This window comes from Bufo gargarizans, chromosome 5, assembly GCF_014858855.1.
Source record: "Bufo gargarizans isolate SCDJY-AF-19 chromosome 5, ASM1485885v1, whole genome shotgun sequence".
Taxonomy (NCBI): domain Eukaryota; kingdom Metazoa; phylum Chordata; class Amphibia; order Anura; family Bufonidae; genus Bufo; species Bufo gargarizans.
Window position 1 is genome coordinate 238,060,979 of NC_058084.1, and position 24,527 is coordinate 238,085,505.

Consider the following 24,527-nt stretch of genomic DNA (forward strand, 5'->3'; position numbering starts at 1 on the left):
ACTCCCACAATGCCCTGCTGTAAGCTGATAGCTGTTGGCAGCCTGGGCATGATGGGAATTGTAGTGTTGCAACAGCTGGGGAGCCTCAGTTGGCCATTCCTGCCCTAGCTGAAGGAATTTTTCTCAGTGTTTTCCACGATCCAGAAAAGAAGCTGAAAGCTTCCACAGGAAGGTGAAGTAAGAAACCAGTAAATTGCTCCACCAGTTCATAGACACGAGCAAAAAATCTACATCGCAGACCACTCCAAACCTACACAGGGCTTTTTCAAAATGGGCGGGTACACCAGGAAGCTGCGACACGGTCGGCCTTGTCACGTGACCATGATGTCATCAAGCTCCTTGAGCTCTATAGGAACTAGTAGTTACTGATCTAGCAGGCTGGAGGAATCTATGGTGTCAAGAGTGTGAACGGCAGAAACGACGCTGCTTCTTTGGGCATGCTAACCATGAGACACGCCATTTTCCTGCCTCTCAGTGACCCGGCCTGCGTCCTAGTCCTCCTGGTAAGTGGGCGATGCCTTGCCCTGATTTTCAGCACTAGTGTAGCCCCGTCCATTCAGCAGAGCAGTGGCCTGACCGCACACTTTCGAGATTCACCCTTCCTTCTGCGGTGCGGGTTTCGGTGGGCTCCTTCTGACTCCCCATAGTGTTGGGAATCACGCAGCCCACCGCACCGCCCGGTCCCCCCCTCCCCGCTCAGCCAATCACAGCCCGGTTCTCTGGAGTCCTGCGTTGTGTCTGCCTGTGATTGGCTGATAACCCGGAACTCCGTCCCGCACCGGTACTGCGCTCGCTGTGTGAGCAGGCGGCGGCTGCCTGGCGTTATATTGAATAAGTCATAAACCGCCTCCATTCGGTTCAGAGCGGCTGAGCTCTTCATTGAGCCCTGGATGCGATCTGCGCAGAGTGCCATAGATTCACCTTGTGGCCTCTATAATTAGAAGACAGGCCAAGTTATTTTAGGTGTGGGCCAGGCCCTGTAGCCGAAACCATGAGTGGACACTAGGGATGAGCGAATCGACTCCGGATGAAACGTCCAAAGACGATATTCATAAAGCTTTGTTCTAATACTGTACTGAGCAGGATCTCCGTACATTAGAATGTATTGGCTCAGATGAGCCGAAGTTATTGCTTCGTCAAGTCGCGTTAGACTTGGAGCAATAACTTCACAAATTAATTTGTACTGTAAAAAAACATTTCCGGAACTTGGGTTCTGTTCCAAGGTAGCAATAACTTCAGCTCATTGGAGCCAATACATTCTAATACTGTACGGATCCCCTGCTCTGTACAGTATTAGAACAAAGTTTTATGCGAATCGACTTCTGATGTTTCATCCAAAGTCGATTCGCTCATCCCTAATGGACACTAAAGCTTTTATTACATACACAATACATATACATGGACAAGAATAGGACATGTATATTTTTGTTGATGTCACGGAATGGATGTGCAGATGCAGACCAGTGTCCTGTCTGGATCTTTTGTAGCCCCATAGAAGTGGATGGGTCCTTCTGTAATATATAAATATATATACACACACAGTCATGATTCGAGTCTATGTTGGCTTACTTTGTCAGTCATCAAATGGTGCATCTGTCACCAGGATCAACCCTATTAATCATGGTGAATAAAATAAACTCTCTAAGGGCTCTTTCACACTTGCGTTCTTGTCTTCCGGCATAGAGTTCCGTCGTCGGGGCTCTATGCCGGAAAAATCCTGATCAGGATTATCCCCATGCATTCTGAATGGAGTGAAATCCGTTCAGGATGCATCAGGATGTCTTCAGTTCCGGAACGGAACGTTTTTTTGGCCGGAGAAAATACCGCAGCATGCTGCGCTTTTTGCTCCGGCCAAAAATCCTGAAGACTTGCCGCAAGGCTGGATCCGGAATGAATGCCCATTGAAAGGCATTGATCCGGATCCGGCCTTAAGCTAAACGTCGTTTCGGCGCATTGCCGGATACGACGTTTAGCTTTTTCTCAATGATTACCATGGCTGCCGGGACGCTAAAGTCCTGGCAGCCATGGTAAAGTGTAGCGGGGAGCAGCATACTTGCTGTCCGTGCGGCTCCCGGGGCGCTCCAGAGTGACGTCGGGGCGCCCCACGCACATGGATGACGTGATCGCATGGCACGTCATCCATGCGCATGGGGCACTCTGACGTCACTCTGGAGCGCCCCGGGAGCCACGCGGACTGTAAGTATGCCGCTCCCCGCTCCTACTATGGCAACCAGAACTTTAATAGCGTCCTGGCTGCCATAGTAACACTGAAAGCATTTTGAAGACGGATCCGTCTTCAAATGCTTTCAGTACACTTGCGTTTTTCCGGATCCGGCGTGTACCTCCGGCAAGTGGAGTACACGCCGGATCCGGACAACGCAAGTGTGAAAGAGGCCTAATGCTGCAAACAGATGTACTGTTGTAGCATTATAATCATTTTTTTTTTTAAGCAGATGAGGATGAGATCAGCTTTATTGGAGCACCATGGAGCTAGCCTAGCCACTCAGAGCACCACTTCCTCCTCTCCATGCTTGCACTGGTGGTAATGTATTTGTGCATGTGCAGTTGGTCGCAGGAGGCCCCCCTGAGATTTAGGGCTCATGTACACGACCGTAGCCTGTTTTGCCATCTGCATTTTGCAGAATAGAATGTCAGGTCCGTAATAGAACTGTCCTATCCCTGTCTGTAATAAGGACAAGAATACGGCATGTTCTATTTTTTGTGCATCTTTCGCGGCCCCATTGATGTGACTGGGTCAGCATCTGACCCACAAATAAATGCGGATCAGATATGGACTAAAACAGCGGTCGCATGCGTGAGCCCTAACACTGCGCTAGTGCCGTTGACTATGTTGCTGTACAGACAGCACGATCTGCCTCCCAGAAACGTTGATTTAGGTGATCACATCAGCTATGCTTTCACCCAATGAACGGGTTGCTCTCTGTGTCAACAGAATTAATGCTGACTGGCCTTTGCAGACTGTTTAGACTGCATTAGGATACCTGCTCTAATGATTCTATAGTCATTTAGTAGTGATTGGAGTTAGGCTCTATCTACCTAAAGGAGTTGGCCACCTTATGGGATTTTTGGGGCATCCCCTCCCCTCCTGGCCAGATTTGGGGAAAGCACACTTATGGTGGATTTAGACAGACGGAATGAGCGGACGATTGTCGGGGAACAAAGCATTCCTTCCCGACAGTCTGCTGCTCGCTCAGTGAAGGAGACTGCGCACTTACATGTAGCAATCTTCTTCACTGTATGAGAACAGGGATTCACTATTACAATCCTTTCTCCTCATACAGAATCATGGCTTCTGAGCAGCAGATGGCTGTTCAGACCACACGATCTTCTGCTCAGAAGCCATGATCAGTGGTAGGGATCGACAGATATTGATCGACAGTGAGCTTTCAGGCCAATAGCTGATAATTTATACCGATATTTTATATATACCAACTAATATAATATAAGTCACTGAGGTGGTGAAAATTTGCACTAGTATATTATAAATGTACAGTAAATTATAAAGCCCTTAGTTGGTAGTCAATTTATAATTTACATTTATAATATACTAGTGCCAAATGCCAATTTCCACTCCCCCCCCCCCCCCCCCCCTTCTCACTGACTTTATTAACCCCTATCAGACCTCAGATCAGACTTTATTTAACCCTTCAGACCTCAGATGAATAAAATAAAAAAACTCCTCACCTCTCCTGCACCGTAGCTCCTCTTCATCACCGGGTCCGGCGTCACCTTACAGCGTACAGCGTCGGGTCATAGTGCACGCACTATGTCCTGGCGCTGTACGGGCCTCATCAAAAAAGACCAGGGAGGGTGAGTATTGGCAGCGCTTGCTGCTCTTCTTCCCTGCTCCCGGCACCCAATGCATACTAGTGAGCGCTTCCATAAGTGCTCACTAGTATTCGCTTTATATGCATTGTCGGCATATCGGCAAGGTTAGATGCCTATACCGATAATATGCAAAATCCTTAATATCGGCCAATAATATCGGTACTTCCGATAATCTGTCGATCCCTAATCAGTGGTGCCTGCATGAACGCTTGGATCACCTGATGAATGATCGTTTCGGTGTTGGCGGCACATTGAGCCAGATGAATTAACGGACATTCCCGATAATCTGGACGGTTATTGGTGTGTCTAAATCCACCTTGCTGCTGAGTTCTGACTTTTTTAGCACTGTTCACAATAGATGATTGTAAAAACTTATCTACACCCTCCTGACCACTACAGGCCATGGAGCATGCCTAGAAAACTTTCCATTAGAAGTCGGTGAGGTCCCCTCCTGACCATTGTCTGTGGACCACGTGGCTACTGTAAAGCAAATCTCTAAATGCTTGGGCTGCCCCAATAATGACATTTAAGAAATAGAATAAAAAAATCAGAAAATAAACAGTTTAGGAAAAAAGCACTTTCTGTCACTATCAGATTTTTAACTGGCAGAAAAAATTGTAGCAACACATTCCCTTTAATGTACACTGGAAATGCAGTATGAGATACTCAAAATCTAACCCGAGAACTTGGACAGAATATTATTTTCCTGAAAAAGTAAATAAAGCCAAATTATTCTATCCACCCTCAATGGCAATTACACACCCTAGATTGTCCACAATGCTGACACCTACTAAAACTACTATACCAACAGACATCTGATAAGCCTGGTCCACCACACACGCCTTGCATGGTTTAGAACAGAATAAAAAGAACTGTAGTTGAAACACTGAAAACCACACTAAAATAATTAAAAGCGTACAGTGCCTGTAAAAAGTTATGTTATGCAATCTATTCCGAGAGCAACGAAACACATTTGACTGTGACGCTAGGCAAACACCTTACAGTCATCATGTTTCCTGTCAGATATTTATTTAGGATTTAGAATAAGTTACATCCTTGATTAGAAGGATCACCAAGGCCAGAAAAAAGGCAAGCCGTTAGTGACTAATACCGGATTTCCACTGCCGATTGTGCATGGGACTGTTTTTCCCAGATAATTGCCTGCTCGTCTGTGGAAGTAAAGAGGTGCATGCACAATCACCTCTGGGACGAGCGATGGCTACTGCAATTGCTCGTCATTGTACAAATGAATTCTTTCTAGGCAGCAGATCGCTGTTCATAGAACAATCTGCTACTCGGAAATGATGATTTAAAGGGGTTCTCTACCTTTTTCCTACTGATGATGGGATCAACGGGGATCCAACGCTGGGGACCTGTTTATTGTGCTGTATAAAAGATAATTTCACCAGATGAATGAGCACAATACACAAAAGGTAGTTGATTCTGAAAAGTCATCTGATGTGCAGGTATCTGGTAGACAAACCAAGTGTACATGGCTGAGATATGTGTTCAGAATGTTTCATTCAAAGTCGATTTGATCATCCCTAATGATAACTATTCTAATCCTGCCTGTAATGATAAGCAGATAGCTGCAGTAAAGTGATCTATACAGAACAAGATGCGCTTATTATTAGGCTTTGTGACCAGTGTGAAAACTGCAGGATTTAAATTTTTTTATATTGTGACATTAAAAACATGGTTTAAACAATGGGGCATTTCCATTTAACAAAATGCAAAGTGGAAGAGCAAAAGTGCAAGCACTGCATCCTATTCAGTGTTTAACTGCACACTGTCTAGTCCAGGCATCCTCAAACTGCGGCCCTCCAGCTGTTGTAAAACTACAACTCCCACAATGCCCTGCTGTAGGCTTATACCGTAGGCTGTTCGTGCATGCTGGGAGTTGTAGTTTTGCAACAACTGGAGGGCCGCAGTTTGAGGATGCCTGGTCTAGGTGGTGGTGTAGTGTAATAACTGATCGTCCCTTTCAGTTGAATGGGACCAGCAGTTGCAATTGAACCGCACCACCTCTATAATGTAGATGGCATGCAGGTAATCACTGAAGAGGATGTATGTTATATATCTGGACTTCCCCAAAGAATTTCATACTGTGCCACATAAAAGGTTAGTATATAAAATGAGAATGCTTGGACTGGGAGAAAACGTCTGTATATGGGTAAGTAACTGGTTCAGTGATTAACACTACATACTCTGGTTGGGTCACATACCATTAAGAATATCTCTGGTATGATGGCAGCCCCCATAATCGTGTTAAAAAAAAGTTTGGGCACCATGTAAATAAAATCAGAATGCAATGGTTTTCAAACTTTAGACCCATATTTTGTTTACAGTACATTATAGAACACATATCAGATATTGACTGTGAAATATTTTACCATTTTATGAATAAAAGTAACCTATTTAGAACTTGATGGCATCAACACATTGCAAAAAAGTTGGGACAAGGCCATGTCTGCCATTGTGTAGCCTTCCCTCTTCAGTCTGGAACTTTTATGGAATTGGGGTTGTAAAAACAGATTAGAAAAAAAGGATATGTGTCGCTCTCTGGCTGTAACTTGCAGGAAAAAAAAATTGGTTTAAATTTCCCCTCCCTTCTTCCCACCTTCAGTATTTTCCTGTCCCTATTGAGATCTGTAGGGGGGTTCAGGCTTAAGCCTGAAAGAAGCAAGAAGACGGGAAGGAATTTATGTAGAAGAAATTGGCAAAGGCTCCCTAGCCTCGTCACTATTGCTCATCATGAATAAGCCTTCCTAAATTCACTCTGCATGTTTACTGTGAACAGAGGTGCTAAAGACTGTAAAGCTGTTCCTCCAGTTAAGCAGTAGAGGAGCTAACCTGTTTAGCAGCATTCCCCCCTTTGGTGGTGGTAGGAAGCATTTTGCTGAGAGGCTTGGATGCGGTGGTGAGTCATGCTACCTTCTGAGTGATGTGTTTCTGGAGCAGGCCAGCGCTCAACAGTGACGGGATTCATGTTGTACTATGTAGAATGCCAAGTTGGGAGTGTGAGCGCTGCCCATTTTCCCCTCCCCCCCACGACAGCACCACTGAGAGATGGCTCCGCCTCCATGGACAGGAAACCTGTAGCATAAAAAAGGTGGAGCCACTCTCCCACCTCAGTGAGGTTTCCTGTCTCTGGAGCAGGAGACTTGTAGCTTTTTCCTCTTAGGGACCCATGGCTTGGAAATCCTAGGAAAGCCTAGAAAGTCATGGGTCTTACCAGCCTGAGACCGGGTGCCGGGTCTTTTTTCTTTAAGGATGGGGGTTGGTCCGGCCGATCTTCATCCGGAGGCTGAGGACACCGGTCCCTCAAAGTAGTGAAACAGTGTGGGAGCCGCAGAGCAGGAGGGCGGCTCATAGGGACCCCCGCCAGAGGGCAGTTGTTCCGGGCGCGCACGTGTGGGCTGCAGACTCTCGGCGCAGGAGCAGTGGAGCGCGCCGGAGCTCAAACCGGAAGTCGCAGGGATGACGTCAGGTAAGACGTGCGTTCCACAGACAAGTTCCGGTCAGGTGACCTGAAATAAAAGAAGTAGCAGGCTGAACAGCGTTCTCAGACTTGCAGACACCATTGAGGTCTGCTGTGGATGGTTTTCTTCTAACTCTGGGCTATCAGTTATTCCCCTTTTCAGTGGAAGCGCTTGTTCATCAGTCGGATCAAGGACGGGTGAGAACCCCAGATGGTTTCGGTCACAGCGGCTCCCAGGGAACATGTGGAACTCTCCAAGGAGAGGTGCTGTTCCCTGCTTCATATTGAATCTTAGCCTCTATGCCTCTAGGAATATCATGGACAAGAGGCCAGAAGAAGTGGAGCCAGAAAAACAGACGCCAGTATAAGGAGCTTCTGAGGGGGTAAGATACAATGGTTAATGAGGATACTGATATACAGTCATGTGAAAAAATTAGGACACCCTTTGAAAGCATGTGGTTTTTTGTAACATTTTTAATAAAAGGTTATTTCATCTCCGTTTCAACAATACAGAGAGATTAAAGTAATCCAACTAAACAAAGAAAACTGAAGAAAAGTCTTTTCAAGATCTTCTGTAAATGTCATTCTACAAAAATGCCTATTCTAACTGAGGAAAAAGATAGGACACCCTCACATGTATTCCCTCTTAAATTGGCTCAGATCTCACACAGGTATATCACACCAGGTGCACATAATTAGTAGATCGTTACTCTGCATGTTGAATGAGGCTTGCCCTATTTAAACCTCAGACATTTAGTTTGGTGTGCTCCTGACTGTTGAAGTGAGAGTGAGCACCATGGTGAGAGCAAAAGAGCTGTCAGAGGACTTCAGAAAAAAAGATTGTAGCAGCCTATGAGTCTGGGAAGGGATTTAAAAAGATCTCAAAAGATTTTGAAATCAGCCATTCCACTGTCCGGAAGATAGTCTACAAGTGGAGGGCTTTCAAAACAACTGCCAACATGCCCAGGACTGGTCGCCCCAGCAAGTTCACCCCAAGAGCAGACCGCAAGATGCTAAAAGAGGTCTCCAAAAACCCTAAAGTGTCATCTCGAGAACTACAGCAGGCTCTGGCTACTGTTGATGTAGAAGTACATGCCTCTACAATCAGAAAGAGACTGTACAAGTTTAACTTGCATGGGAGGTGTGCAAGGAGGAAACCTTTGCTTTCCAAGAGAAACATCGAGGCCAGACTGACATTTGCCAGAGATAAAGTTGACAAAGACCAGGACTTCTGGAATAATGTTCTTTGGACAGATGAGTCCAAAATTGAATTATTTGGACACAACAGCAGAGGACATGTTTGGCGTAAACCAAACACAGCATTCCAAGAAAAGAACCTCATACCAACTGTGAAGCATGGAGGTGGAAGTGTCATGGTTTGGGGCTGCTTTGCTGCAGCAGGACCTGGTCAGCTCACCATCATAGAATCCACGATGAATTCTACTGTGTATCAGAAGGTGCTTGAAGAACATGTGAGACCATCAGTTAGAAAATTAAAGCTGAAGCGGAACTGGACCATGCAACATGACAATGACCCAAAACATACTAGTAAATCAACCAAAGATTGGCTGAAAAAGAAGAAATGGAGAGTCCTGGAATGGCCAAGTCAAAGTCCAGATTTGAATCCCATTGAGATGCTGTGGGGTGACTTGAAAAGGGCTGTACGTGCAAGAAACCCCTCAAACATCTCACAGCTGAAAAAGTTCTGCATTGAGGAGTGGGGTAAAATTTCCTCAGACCGATGTCGAAGACTGGTAGATGGCTACAAGAACCGTCTCACTGCAGTTATTTCAGCCAAAGGAGGTAACACTCGCTATTAGGGGCAAGGGTGTCCTATCTTTTTCCTCAGTTAGAATAGGCATTTTTGTAGAATGACATTTACAGAAGATCTTGAAAAGACTTTTCTTCAGTTTTCTTTGTTTAGTTGGATTACTTTAATCTCTCTGTATTGTTGAAACGGAGATGAAATAACCTTTTATTAAAAATGTTACAAAAAACCACATGCTTTCAAAGGGTGTCCTAATTTTTTCACATGACTGTATGTTCTTCGTATATACTATTTGTTCATTTGATGGCACCTAAAAAAGCCGTATCATAAAAGAAAAATAAGGCTTGTGCGTTGTGTAGATGCCCCTTGTCTTCGTCATATTCTAAGAAGTTATGTCAGGAATGTATCGAGAGGACACTGGCAGAGGAATCCCTGAATTTCATAAAGGATATTAGAGCATTGATTAAATCGGAGGTGAAGGAATCCCTTAAAACATCTAAAAAATCTGTGGAAAAAAACTGATTCGGATGTGGAATCTATAGGTGTTGGTGAGGAAGATAAGGATGAGAGGTCTGAGGATTCATCCTTCTCAGAAGAGGAGAGTGAGAAAAAATTCCTGTTTCCAGTAACGGATATGGAAAAACTACTTAAAACTACTAGGGCTACTCTAGAGCTAGAGGACGTCAAAGAAGACAGATCTATGGCAGACAGTCTTTGAGGGATTACAGGAAAAGAAAAGAAGATGTTTTCCTTTACATAAAAGTATATAAGCTCTAATAGAAAAAGAATGGAAGAAACCAAACAAAGGCTTTTGTAAGTAAACATTTTAAGAGAAAATACCCCTTTGAGGAGGAAGCCACTACATCGTGGGATAAGGCGCCTAGATTGGACGTAGCCATATCTAAAGTTTCCAGAAGATCTTCCTTACCATTTGAGGATATGGGGTTTTCAAAGGACCCACTAGATAAAGATACTCTTGTCTCAAAAATACTTGGAAAGCATCTACAGCTTCCTTCAGACCCAACATAGCAGCAACAGTTACAGCCAGGTCCTTAGCCATATGGCTTGAAAGACTAGAGGGGCAGTTAAGAGATCAGTGCCCTAGGGATCAGATTTTGACTTCATTGCCAACCTTACAAAAAGCTGCAGATTTTTTATCCGACGCTTTGGTTGAGGCAGTTCGATTATCGGCTAGGTCTGCTTCCATTTCAAACCTGGCCCGTAGAGCCTTATGGCTGAAGAACTGGAGGGGAGGAGACATGGCTTCTAAACGGCGCTTGTGTAGTATTCCCTGTCAGGGACAGTTCCTGTTTGGTCCAGAACTTGATGCCCTCCTAGAAAAGGCAGCTGACAGAAAAAAGAGTGCCACAAGAATCCTCCTTCTCACAGTTTAGACCCTACAGACGCCCCTTTCGTAATGCATCTAGGTTTCAGGGAAAGAGACAGTTGGGGGACAGAGATCAGTTTCCCAGACCCAGGGGGTCAGGCGGTAGGGGCTTCATGTTCGGGAATTCCTCCTCCCAGAAGGACAAGTTGTCCAAGAAATGATGCCAGACTGCAGGTACGAGGGAGACTAAAGTTCTTTCTTTCTGCCTGGAAGAAAATCGATGAAAAATGGGTGACTGATATTATGACAGAGGGCTTAAAACTGCAGTTCAGAAGACATTGTCCTCAAAGCTTTGTGGTTACAAGAAAATCAGAAAAATTGTCAAAGGAGGTGTATCATCTGATAGACAAAAGGGTGTTAATAGCGGTACCAAAAGCAGAGTGGGGGAAAGGCTTCTACCCGACTCAGTTCTTAGTGAAAAAAACGGACGGCTCCTTTCGGACGATTATAAATTTAAAACAATTAAACAAGTCTCTAGTCATAAAGAAATTCAAGATGGATACCATAAAGTCTGCAATTCATTTAGTTTTTCAGGGATGTTTCATGGCGGTGTTGGATTTGAAAGACTCATATCTGCATATCCTGATGCATTCTCTCTTCCAAAAATTTCTAAGGGTGGCGGTTGTCGAGAACCAAGGAACCAGACCCCTACAGTTTCAGGCTATGCCATTTGGCCTGTCGAGTGCGCCAAGAACCTTTACCAAGGTGATGGCAGAAGTGGCCTCTTTTATTCGCAAGGAAGATATTCTTTTCCTGCCCTATCTAGACGACTTCTTGATTATAGCGAAATCGCGGGAGAAGTTTCTGAATTCCGTTCAGAGCGTGATTCAGATTCTGGAGCATCTGGGATGGATAATCAATGTAAAGAAATCCAGGTTAGAACCCAGCACAAGCCAGACATTTTTGGGATTGCAGCTGGACTCCATGCAACAGAGGACTTTTCTTCCATCAGAAAAAAATGAACGAAGCCCGGAGAGCTCAGGAAAATACGAGTATGTCGGTCCGGAAGGCCATGTCCCTACTAGGGTTAATGACAGCTTGTATTCCAGCAGTACAATGGGCACAGTTTAGTTCAAGACAATTTGGAGAGGAGATATTGGACATAACAAGACTAAAGGGGATCACCTTGGACTCCCAGATGAATCTCTGCAGGAGGACTCTTGCCTCCCTCAACTGGTCGTTGGAGGTAAAGAATTTGGACCAGGGTATCCCGTGGAATTACCCAGATTCTGTAGTTGTTACGACAGATGCCAGCCCATGCGGGTGGGGGGCACATTTCTAGGGTCAGTTAAGGCAGGGAAGTTGGTCCCCGTTGCAGAGACAATTCTCCTCCAACAGGAAGGAATTAAGAGCAGTGTTATTAGCCTTAAGAGCGCCCCTTCCAGAGATACAACACCAGCATGTCAGGATTATGCCAGACAACAGAATGGTGGTGTCATACCTGAACCGTCAAGGAGGTACCAAATCCCAATCTTTTAATGAGGGAAACAGAATTAATATTCTCGGAAATAAGGGTCCAGTTAACCCGCATATCTGCTCTGCATATAAAAGGGAAGGAGAATGTCCAGGCCAACTTTTTAAGCTGTCATCGCTTCAGACAAGGGGAGTGGTCCTTAGATACCTTAGTTTTTGCGAAGATTGTGGAGTTATGGGGAAACCCGGAAATAGATCTTTTCGCCACCAGGGAGAACAGGCAGGTGAAGAAATTTTGCTCTCTCAATCCTTACGAATCCCCGTTTGGGGTGGATGCTTTCCTCCTAGAATGGACGTTTCATCTAGGATATGCCTTTTCCCCCCTTCAACTCCTTCCCAGGGTTCTCAAGAAAATAAGAAAGGAGAAATCAGACATGATGGTGATCGCCCCCTTTTGGCCAAAGAGGGCATGGTTCTCTCTTCTCAGGTCCATGTCAGTGGTTGAACCATGGGTTCTTCCCGAGATTCTGAATCTCCTGAGGCAAGCCCAGTAATGCACCCAGAGGTAGTCCTTACATCTTACGGCATGGAGATTGAAAGGGCGCACTTAATCAAGGAAGGGTTTTCTGAGGCGCTGGTTTCTACCATACTTAAAAGCTGGAAGAAAGTGACTAACACTATTTACGCTAGAATATGGAAAAGATTCCTATCCTTTGCAGGTCTTGACACCAATGTTTGGCCAGAAAAAAATTCTACTAGACAGGTCTTGGAGTTTTTACAAAGAGGGTTATCTTTAGGCTTGGCAAAGAGTGCCCTGAAGGTTCAGGTTTCGGCCCTCTCGGGATTAAGCGGTAGAAATCTGGCCATGGATCCCTGGATAGTCAGGTTTTTCGGGGCAGTGGATAAGGTTGCTCCGGTTAAGGGAATTTAGTGTTAAAAGCTTTGACTAGTCATCCATTTGAGCCTATTGAGGATAGTTCTATAAAAAATCTCACTCTAAAGTTGGTTATTTTGATAGCTCTTACTTCTGCGCGAAGAATTGGCGAGATTCAGGCCCTGTCTATTAATTCCCCGTTTATGACCATACGCGAGGATAGGGTAGTATTAAGGCTAGACCCAAAATGTATTCCTAAAGTCCCTTCTAAGGCCAACAGATTACAGGAGATAGTTCTCCCAGTTTTTTTTTCCAGACTCAAAGAATGAGGATGAAGAAAAATGGCATCTGTTAGACGTAAGAAGGTGCCTGATCCAGTACCTAGAAAAACCCAAGGACAGGAGAAAATCCTCATCTTTAATGGTCTTGTACGCTGGGGCTAGGAAAGGTAATGCTGCCTCTAAGAGTACCATCGCTGGGTGGATTAGAGAGCTAATTTCTTTAGCTTACTCTTGTTCTGGGTCTTCTCCTCCGCTATCCTTGAAAGCTCACTCTACTAGGGCGGTGTCTACCTCCTGGGCAGAAAGGTCCAGCGTTTCAATTGACCAAATCTGCAGGGCTGCCACGTGGGCTTCTCATCTACCTTCTATAGGCACTATAGACTTCAGCTTGACTCCATCTCTGACCTCCTTTTTGGTACAAAGGTGTTAGAAGTTGTTACCCACCCTTGAATTCTATGTAATTTCTCTCAGTGGTGCTGTCGTGGGGGAGGGGAAAAATGATTACACTTACCGGTAATAGGATTTTCCTGACACCACGACAGCACCCGTCTAATTTCCTCCCTATGGTGGTGGTTGGGGTTAAATTTCACGTGGTGTGATGCAAAAAAGTATAGTATATGAAATCCGCCAGCACTCACTTTTGAGGTTATCAGGTGCAAGCGTCTTGCCTTTTGACCATAGGCTTGTATATTCAAGGAAAAATCAACGCAGCACTATTTAAAAAATAAAAATAAAAAAACGCATTGTCTTTATTCACACATGTGACACAAAAATAGGCAACGTTTCCATCCCCTTCCGGGATGCTTATCTTGGCTTGAGAAGGATCCCGGAAGGGGATGGAAATGTTGCCTATTTTTGTGTCACATGTGTTAATAAAGGTGTTTTTTAAACCAGAAGAGCGATGCGTTGATTTTTCCTTGAAAAAATAAATATAATATATATATTAACCAAAAGGGGAGTCCCTCTCATACTCTCAGGCTGGTAAGACCCATGACTTTCTAGGCTTTCCTAGGATTTCCAAGCCATGGGTCCCTAAGAGGAAAAAGCTACAAGTCTCCTGCTCCAGAGACAGGAAACCTCACTGAGGTGGGAGAGTGGCTCCACCTCTTTTATGCTACAGGTTTCCTGTCCATGGAGGCGGGGCCATCTCTCAGTGGTGCTGTCGTGGGGTCAGGAAAATCCGATTACAGGTAAGTGTAATCCTCATTTTCTCCTTGCAGCCTCCTGGTGTCCTGAAAGCTTCAGGAAAGCAGTGAACATGGAATGCGGAAAAAGTTTGTATTTTAATAGTACTGCTGTTTTCAGACTCTGCAGTGCCTAAGTTTATTTTTATTTATTTTTTATAATTTATGGAAAGGGGATTATTTTAATATATATATATATATATATATATATATTTTTTTTTTTTAAACTTATTTTAACATCCTACAAGGTAACAGCTTCCCCGATCTCAGCCAGGGAGAGCTGTTACCAGAGCAAGAGTGCGCGGCCGATCATAGACATTTAGCATTTGATCTTAAACCTTAGGTTGGTTGTCCTATCCTCACGGTCATTGGGGTAAGCATGTGGAATAGATCTGGAGTAATTCTTCTTTTGGGAATAGACTCTTCCCTAGGCTCTCCAATTATAGTAATGAAGATGAGAAGCGAGTTCTGTTATTTTCTTCCCTTGTAGCCCAGTCAGCTGGGAAATGCTCCCTCTTTAGAAGAGACCTATTTTTACTAGTGGTGTAAGGAAGGTGTACCCTTAAGAGTATTGAAATCCTAAGTAGAATTCCATGAAGAAGGCAGGGAGCTATTTAGCTTTGCCGGCTTCCTCTACTTTCCTCCTGAATCTTCATATGGATCTTTCTTCCTATCATCAGGGCTAAGTAACCCTGACCTCTGCAGCTTCTGTCCTTGTACAGGTACAGAAAACAGGTGGAGGATGGGGAAGGGCTTTTTAAAGCTCTATGCATGTGCTTTTTCTGTCCAAACAGTGTGGGTAAAATCTCAAGTGTGCTGTTGTGGAGATGACTGGGGAATGGTTATGCACGTGGGAAGGGAAAATACAAGTCAGCTGTACATACTAAATGGTAAAACGCTGGGTAACACTGACATGGAAAACTAAGCTGTAGAAACCAGTGTCAGGCAGCTGCTGCCAATGTCAATAATATAATGGGTTGCATCAAAAGGGGCATAAATGCCCATGATGAGAACATAGTCCTACCACTTTATAAAGCACTAGTCAGACCACACATGGAGTACTGTGACAAGGCAGACATAGCCGAGCTGGAGAGGGTTCAGAGGAGGGCAACTAAAGTAATAACTGGAATGGGTGGACAATAGTACCCTGAAAGATGATCAAAATTAGGGTTATTTAGTTTAGAAAAAAATGAGGGGAGATCTAATAACATCTCCCATGATCTATGTATACCCAGGACAGTTACTGTGACAAGGGGACATCTTCTACATCTAGAGAAAATAAGGTTTAAGAGGGGGCAACTAAAGTAATAACTGGAATGGGTGGACTACAGTACCACGAAAGTTTATCAAAATCATTTATTCTGATTTTAGCCTGATTTCCTTTTAAAGCGCAGTCTGCTTCTACCTCATTTTCCTCTTAACTTTGAAGGATAACAGGCTGATCTGGTTGGATGTATGTCTTTGCGTGGAAACCCACGCAAACGCACACAAACTCCATGCAGATGTTGAACCTATGCATAGCTACTGTACATCTGTAAAGCAGAAACCCCAGTACTGAAAACAAGGGTATGTGCATGGAGAGGCAGGTAAAAAAGGCATGTTTGCATGTGACAGATACGCAGCATGCCTTCACACTTGGCATATTTTGTTGTGGAGAACTTTCTGCGACTGAAAATCGGTTCCAGTCACCTGAATGGAGTTTGCAGAAATTCATGTGCTTGCTGCCTAAACAACCTCATTTAGATGCATGGAACTGATTTTCTGTCATAGAAATTTTATGCAACAAAATCTGTATAAGGGACCTAGCACACGTGACTGAAAAGAATCGTAATTGACCATGCCAATTTGTTCTGCAGATTTCACCCTTGGCAATGGAGAGGGTGAAATCCACAGCCATTTCAGTGACAAGGACCACGACAAAGGACTCATAATAATTTTCTGCTGTATTTTCAGTCACATGGGCATAGCCTAAATCTGCAGCCTGTCTGTCTATAACAATTATCCACTGCAGATGTCAGCCTTTCTAACACTTTACTCTGGATAGGTCATCAGTATCTGATCGGTGGGGGTTCAACACCTGGGACCCGCTTCTCTCAGCTTTCCATAGGCCATGTGATGTCACGTTCATTGGTCACATGGCCTCGGCACGGCTCAGCAGCATTGACGTAAATGAGGCTAAGTTGTGATACCAAGCACAGCCGCTATACAATGTACGATGCTCTGCTGGTGAACTAAGAGAAGGCCACTATGCTACTGCTAATTCTGGTAACCTCTCAAACAGCTGATCGGCGTGGATCCGACCCCAGATACTGATGACCTCTCCATTGAACAGGTCATCACTAGTACAGTCTTGGGAAACTTTTTTAATTGTGCAGCAAATCTGTGAAAAATTGTCATGTAGCACATGCAGATTTACTGTGGATACCCTGTGCTTTTCTCGGCGGAAATTTTGCCTTGTGTGGCCATAACTTAAATGTTTGAAATGTCTGATTAGGTCAATTATTGTATCTATGCACAATTATGTATGTAACAAATTATGACTTGCTTGTAATATTCAAGCCAGGAGGCTGAAACGGTAATCCTTATCAATGCATTTCCTCTGGTGTTATTTTAATTAAAAACCAGTTTGGTATGTAGAAAATGCCTACAGTACCCAGGTGATGAAAGCGATTTGTGAATCCCATAAGGTTAAAGCCTTGGGTAAAGGAGATAATGTCAATCTGGATTATAGACATTTCAAATATCATTTTCAGGCTATTTCTTAATTGACAACTTAGGTGTAGCATGCTGTTAACTAAAGTGTGTGCCTATGACATGCGTTACCATGAGACGGGATGACCTTTCCAAAGTATTAAGAATTTAGCATTATCTGGAAAGTTAAATGGAAGTGAAATAACGGTAACTCTTTTGCAAGTTGATATTTATAAAAATTGTCAAATTACACATACTAGCAGTCCTCTAAGGCTGGGTTCACAAGTCCAGAAAAATCCCTAATTTTGGAATATTAAAGGGAACCTTTCTGGTGTCAGAGCTGCAGGAAGCAAGCTATTGAACAGGGGAAGCGGAGCAGATTCCATTTTATTAGCAAACGCTTGATAAGACTACATTCACACAATGGTGAAAAAAAAAATGGCCATGAAAAAACGGACACTCTGTTTTTCAAGGCCATTTTTGCATCTATTTTCTAACTGCCTGTTTTTAATCGCCATTTTGCATATGTTTTTCATGGCCGTTAAAAATGGATGAATTTTTTTCAAATAAAATACCAACCCCTGCAGTATACATAATATCCCCAATGATAATAACGGTAATTACTTTATTTTTTGTTTTTAAATTTAATATTACGTTTTTGATGGTAATCCTATGTTGTATTTTTTTTCTTTTTTACAGGCAGCATGGGCTTGCACTCCAGCAAAAAGTGACATCTTAAATTTAGAAAGTGGCAATATAGATGACACTTTAGGTAAGTGATTGTCTCTTGTGTAAAGTATGCCGTCTGTACAGCATCTCTTTAGATTTTTGCAAATGAAACCTACTTGATACCTATAGAAAGTAGACATCCATTATATTGTCAGAATCCCTGCATGCAATTTTGCGACAAACAGCAATAAAAAAAATATGCATTACTACAGTTCAGTAACTGGTTTAAAGGGACTCTGTCACCAGTTTCTAACCCCCCCTTTTATAACTATGGTTCTCTCCATGGTCCCCTTCTCATTACAAAGCTGTTGTTATAAGTTAAATCCGCCGTGTAGTTTTCATAAAAATCACTTTTATCTAACCTGTCAATCTTCAGGATAAGGTGCCCAGGGCGTTTCTGATGGTCTGAATCTGCCGCTCTTCGCCGCCGCCGTTGGTGCCCAGCTCCTCCCATGATCCTTTCAGCGCCACCTCGATGTAATGCAATCCGCCTCCGGCTCTCCTCAGTGCCCCCTCCTCCTTTTCAAAGATCTCGCGCGTGCGCACAGGCCTGTGCCTGATGCGCCCGTGCGGACGTTTAGATTCTGCCTCGTGGATCGAAGTGCGCATTCGCACTTCGCTCAACGAGGCAGAATCTAAACGTCCGCACGGGCGCATCAGGCACAGGCCTGTGCGCACGCGCGAGATCTTTGAAAAGGAGGAGGGGGCACTGAGGAGAGCCGGAGACGGATTGCATTACATCGAGGTGGCGCTGAAAGGATCATGGGAGGAGCTGGGCACCAACGGCGGCGGCGAAGAGCGGCAGATTCAGACCATCAGAAACGCCCTGGACACCTTATCCTGAAGATTGACAGGTTAGATAAAAGTGATTTTTATGAAAACTACACGGCGGATTTAACTTATAACAACAGCTTTGTAATGAGAAGGGGACCATGGAGAGAACCATAGTTATAAAAGGGGGGGTTAGAAACTGGTGACAGAGTCCCTTTAAGACTTGGCCATTTTCATTGAAGACACATATTAGATTTTTTGTTTTGTTATTCCCATTGTTTATATTTTTTTTATTTTTAATAAGGAGGAAAATGTTAAAAATAAAAGGGAATGTCTATTTCTTTTTTTTTTTTTAAATGGCAATTTTTTTTTTCTTTTTGTTTATATTTCCCCAATTACATATACTATACACATAATTGGTATCGCAGCACCCAAAAATGCCCAGAGTTTTATAATACAAAATTATTTATCTTGTACAGTGAAATGCATAATGGGGGGAAAAACTATTAAAAAGTGAGCAAATATTCATGCATTCCCCAAAATGGTATGGTAAAAACTACATTGCTCCTAAAAAAACAGAGCCTTTACACAGCTCCATAGAGGGAAATATAAAAAAAAAGTTAGGGGTGTCAGAATATGGTGATGCAAAGAAATATATATTTTCCAGAGTTTTTATGTTTTTTAAGTATTAAAACAAGTATATGTATTTGGTATCAGGTAAGCTGTGCCCATCATCCATCTCGGTTTTGGTTCCTGTGTTATCTACCGTCAGTTTAAAAAGGTCCTGTCCAATCTGCAGGCAACATGTTATAGTGCATTAGAAGCTGAGCAGATTAATAGCTTTATGGGTAACTATTCAGTACAACCAGTAATTTTTACATTGATATCTCAGCTTTTTCTGATTTCATTGTTCGCCAGGAGGTGTTATCTGTGACTGACAACTTCCTCTGTATAAGGCCCCTTTCACATGGGCGAGTATTCCACACTGAATCCTGACCCATTCATTTCAATGGGGTTGTGTACATGAGCATTGTTTTTTCACACAGCACTTGTGCGTTGCGTAAAAATCACAGCAGGTTCTATATTCTGCGTTTTTCACGCAACACATGCCCCATAGAAATGAATCGGGCTGCGTGAAAATCGCATAGCAAATGCGGATGCGGTGTGATTTTCACACATGGTTGCTCGGAGATGATGTTAGTAAATAGGGATGAGCAACCCCAGACTCCATTAAAGGGGATGTCTGAGTTATTTTTTTTATTCTTTCTATGTTTCTAACTAGGCAAATATAACAGCTTTCCAATTCACTCACTTTATCTCCAGTGGCTAGTTTCTCAGATTTCACTGAGGGTCACATGACCTGTGATGTCAGCTTCTCTCCCTGCTCTGATAATGTTCGTGCACAAGCCTGAGAGATCTGTACAGGAGATGTCACTGTGCTGGCCCTGCCCCCCGCACTTCTGGCTGCTGCTTATTGCTCTCTCCCAGGATTCTTAACCCCTTCAGCTGCACAGACTCAGGGCTAAAGTGAAGTGTTTACTGTGTAGCTGCAGGCAGTGAGGAGACAAATGCTGGGCACAGTAGCTAAAAGACAAGTTCTGCAGCGCATTGCAGGTAGGAGCAGGGCCGGACTGGCCTGCCGGAATACCGGGAAATTTCCTGGCAGGCCTGAGAGCCGCAAGGCTGCGGCCCTGGTGGCAAGTAGGGGCGGCCGGTGGCAGGGCACAGCAGCACGAGATGAGCGACGGCGATACAGATGTCTATGCTGCGGCAGGGGAGGGAGAGGTGTGTCGGCCTAGTGCTGGCAGCCTATCAGAGGCTGGTGCAGGCGGCGCGATTACGTCATCGCACTGCCTGAGCCGTATAGAAAGGGACACAGGCCGGAAGAGGCCTGCATCGCATCGCTGGAGGTAAGTATAAGTGTTTATTTATTATTATTATTATTATTATTATTTTTATATATAGGTACAATACTGGCACATGATTGGGGGGGAGAGGGCTACTGCAACATGATGGTCGGGAGAGGGCTACTGCAACATGATGGGGGGGAGGGGGCTACTGCAACATGATGGGGGAAGGGGGCTACTGCAACATGATGGGGGGAGGGGGCTACTGGCGGCTGGCACATGATTGGGGGCACATCTGAGGCTAAAAAGAATGGGTATTTTATATGGGGGGCTCTTTATAGGGGCATTTTATACTGGGAAATATGGTGGGGGGGGGAAGTGGGGAGGAGCATTATCTACAGGGGCACATTATGGGAACCTTAGCTCAACTGGGGGCATTACAAAGGGGTATGTTTTGCACATTATAAGGAGAATTATTTCTACTGGGGGGTGGGCATTATGGTGGGCTTTATTACTCCCCCATGGTATGAGCCCCCCTAGAAGCAGCACCAGCCTCTCCCTGCTCTGCTATCCCTCGCCCCCTTCTCCAAATCCTTTATTATGAAATCTTTCTCATTGGGATAAAACACAACATCAGCTCCGCCGAGCCCCCAGTCAAGTGTTGAAATGGTGTCCGAGATCCCCAAGGGTCAAGCCAAGTAATTGTAAGTTTACATGTGAAATGTTTGTTTGTAGTTTATCTTTATTATCGATTGTACATTGCAGATTTAATTTTATTTTTTGCAGCATATGGGTGAGAGATTATATAAATATTTTTATTATTTGGTCGAAAGGCTCATTGGAGGGGATTGTAACAGGACTGCCGTAGAATATCTAAAATAGCTGGTCAAGTAAAATGTTGTATGCAACAATCATTCATTAAATAGGTGGGCAACAAAAAAGGGGCGGGTCAAAGGGAGTGGTAAAACACTGTCTGAGCATGCTGAGAGTTGTAGTTTTGCAACAGTTGGAGGCATCCTGGTTGGGAAAACACTGTGATAATATGAACAATGGGGGTTCTACAATAGAGCTATCGTGGGGCAAAGTTCATATTCGTGTTTACATGAATGCTTTCTCCAATTATAAACAAGTAAATAATGACGCAATGCTGTGGGGCTGGTATGCAACTTTTTCCAGGGCTGGTTTTTATCCCCAGTCCGGCCCTGGGTAGGGGGGAGATCCTGTGTGTCTTAGCAGTGTCATTATACAGCTTGCACTTGTAGTTCTACACATACAAGATGCTGCTGAGTCTCCCAGCAGGCAGACATGTCACTCCCTCAGCCGTGCAGGAGGAGGGGCAGAGATTGTTTTTATTGCATGTAAACAAAGGGCCAGAAGAGAACCAGGGAAATTAGGAAATGTATTTATTTTTTTTGGGGCCAAAAACTTGCTTAGCTTATATATTGCTGACCATCAGATTCACAGTGCTATATCTCTTTCTTTTTTTTTTTTCCTTTTTTTTTTTTCCCCCGTAACCCCCCTTTTTATAGTCAATTCACTGTGTTTGTTATAAGGGAAAATAATAGCATTCTTAATACAGAATGCTAACTAAAATGTCCATTGAGGGGTTAAAAAAAAATAATAATCGCCTCATCCACTTGATCGCGCAGCCCGTATCGTCTTTTTTTTCTTCTTCCTGCAGGACCTGTGCTGACGTCAAGGTCCTTCTATCTTTATTCAGCAGGACCTGTGCTGACGTCACCACACTCACCACGTGTTGAGTGTAATGACGTCATCGGAAATCCTTTTGCAGGTCCTGCAGGAAGAAGAAAGGCGACGATACCGGCTGCGCGATCATGTGGATGAGTATATTATATACAGTACTGACCAAAAGTTTGGACACACCTACTCATTCAAAGAGTTTTCTTTATTTTAATGACTATGAAAATTGTAGATTCACACTGAAGGCATCAAAACTATGAATTGACACATGTGGAATTATATACATAACAAAAAAGTGTGAAACAACTGAAAATATGTCATATTTTAGGTTCTTCAAAGTAGCCACCTTTCTGCTTTGCACACTCTTGGCATTCTCTTGATGAGCTTCAAGAGGTAGTGACCTGAAATGGTTTTCACTTCACAGGTGTGCCCTGTCAGGTTTAATAAGTGGGATTTCTTGCCTCATAAATGGGGTTGGGACCATCAGTTGTGTTGTGGAGAAGTCAGGTGGATACACAGCTGATAGTCCTACTGAATAGACTGTTAGAATTTGTATTATGGCAAGAAAAAAGCAGCCAAGTAAAGAAAAACGAGTGGCCATCATTACGTTAAGAAATGAAGGTCAGTCAGTCCGAAAAATGTGGAAAACTTTGAAAGTGTCCCCAAGTGCAGTCACAAAAACCATCAAGCGCTACAAAGAAACTGGCTCACATGCGGACCGCCCCAGGAAAGGAGGACCAAGAGTCACCTCTACTGCGGAGGATAAGTTCATCCAAGTCACCAGCCTCAGAAATCGCAGGTTAACAGCAGCTCAGATTTGAGACCAGGTCAATGCCACACAGAGTTCTAGCAGCCGATACATCTCTCTAGAACAACGGTTAAGAGGAGACTGTGTGAATCAGGCCTTCATGGTAGAATATCTGCTAGGAAACCACTGCTAAGGACAGGCAACAAGCAGAAGAGACTTGTTTGGGCTAAAGAACACAAGGGATGGACATTAGACCAGTGGAAATCTGTGCTTTGGTCTGATGAGTCCAAATTTGAGATCTTTGGCTCCGGATGGACTCTACATGCCTGGTTCCCACCGTGAAGCATGGAGGAGGAGGTGTGGGGGTGCTTTGCTGCTGACACTGTTGGGGATTTATTCAAAATTGAAGGCATACTGAACCAGCATGGCTACCACAGCATCTTGCAGCGGCATGCTATTCCATCCGGTTTGCTATTAGTTGGACCATCATTTATTTTTCAACAGGACAATGACCCCAAACACACCTCCAGGCTGTGTAAGGGCTATTTGACCATGAAGGAGAGTGATGGAGTGCTGCGCCAGATGACCTGGCCTCCACCGTCACCGGACCTGAACCCAAACAAGATGGTTTGGGGTGAGCTGGACCGCATAGTGAAGGCAAAAGGGCCAACAAGTGCTAAGCATCTCTGGGAACTCCTTCAAAACTGTTGGAAGACCATTTCAGGTGACTACCTCTTGAAGCTCATCAAGAGAATGCCAAGAGTGTGCAAAGCAGTAATCAAAGCAAAAGGTGTCTACTTTGAAGAACCTAGAATATGACATATTTTCAGTTGTTTCACACTTTTTTGTTATGTATATAATTCCACATGTGTTAATTCATAGTTTTGATGCCTTCAGTGTGAATATACAATTTTCATAGTCATGAAAATAAAGAAAACTCTTTGAATGAGAAGGTGTGTCCAAACTTTTGGTCTGTACTGTGTGTATGTATATGTGTGTATGTGTAAATAAATATATATACAGTTGCAAGAAAAAGTATGTGAACCCTTTGGAATTATATGGATTTCTGCACAAATTGGTCATAAAATATGATCTGTTATTCATCTAAGTGAAAACAATACACAATCACAGTCTGCTTAAACTAATAACACACAAATAATTAAATGTTACCATGTTTTTATTGAACACACCATGTAAACATTCACAGTGCAGGTGGAAAAAGTATGTGAACTAGACTAATGACATCTCCAAGAGCTAATTGGAGTGGGGTGTCAGCCAACTGGAGTCCAATCAATGAGATGAGATTGGAGGTGTTGGTTATTACTGTTCCTGCCCTATAAAAAACACATACCAGTTCTGGGTTTGCTTTTCACAAGAAGCATTGCCTGATGTGAATGATGCCTCGCACAAAAGAGCTCTCAGAAGACCTACGATTAAGAATTGTTGACTTGCATAAAGCTGGAAAGGGTTATAAAAGTATCTCCAAAAGCCTTGCTTTTCATCAGTCAATTAAGACAAATTGTCTATAAATGAAGAAAGTTCAGCACGGCTGCTACTCTCCCTAGGAGTGGCCGTCCTGTAAAGATGACTGCAAGAGCACAGCACAGACTGCTCATTGAGGTGAAGAAGAATCCTAGAGTGTCAGCTAAAGACTTACACAAGTCTCTGGCATATTCTAACATCCCTGTTAGCGAATCTACGATATGTAAAACACTAAACAAGAATGGATTTCATGGGAGGATACCACAGAGGAAGCCACTGCTGTCCAAAGAAAAAAAAAAACATTGCTGCACATTTACAGTT

General features: G+C 43.7%; 1 protein-coding gene across 1 annotated transcript in view; it reads left to right on the forward strand.

Annotated features, from left to right (window-relative positions):
- Window positions 1-322: 322 nt before the first annotated feature.
- The window catches only part of ERP44 (endoplasmic reticulum protein 44), a 73,868-nt gene continuing 49,663 nt past the window's right edge, over window positions 323-24,527 (forward strand). The window contains exons 1-2 of the mRNA XM_044293982.1: window positions 323-503; window positions 17,628-17,700. Of these exons, the coding sequence (XP_044149917.1) occupies window positions 438-503; window positions 17,628-17,700 (139 nt within the window). The 5' untranslated portion in view covers window positions 323-437. The remainder of the gene's footprint in view (window positions 504-17,627; window positions 17,701-24,527) is intronic.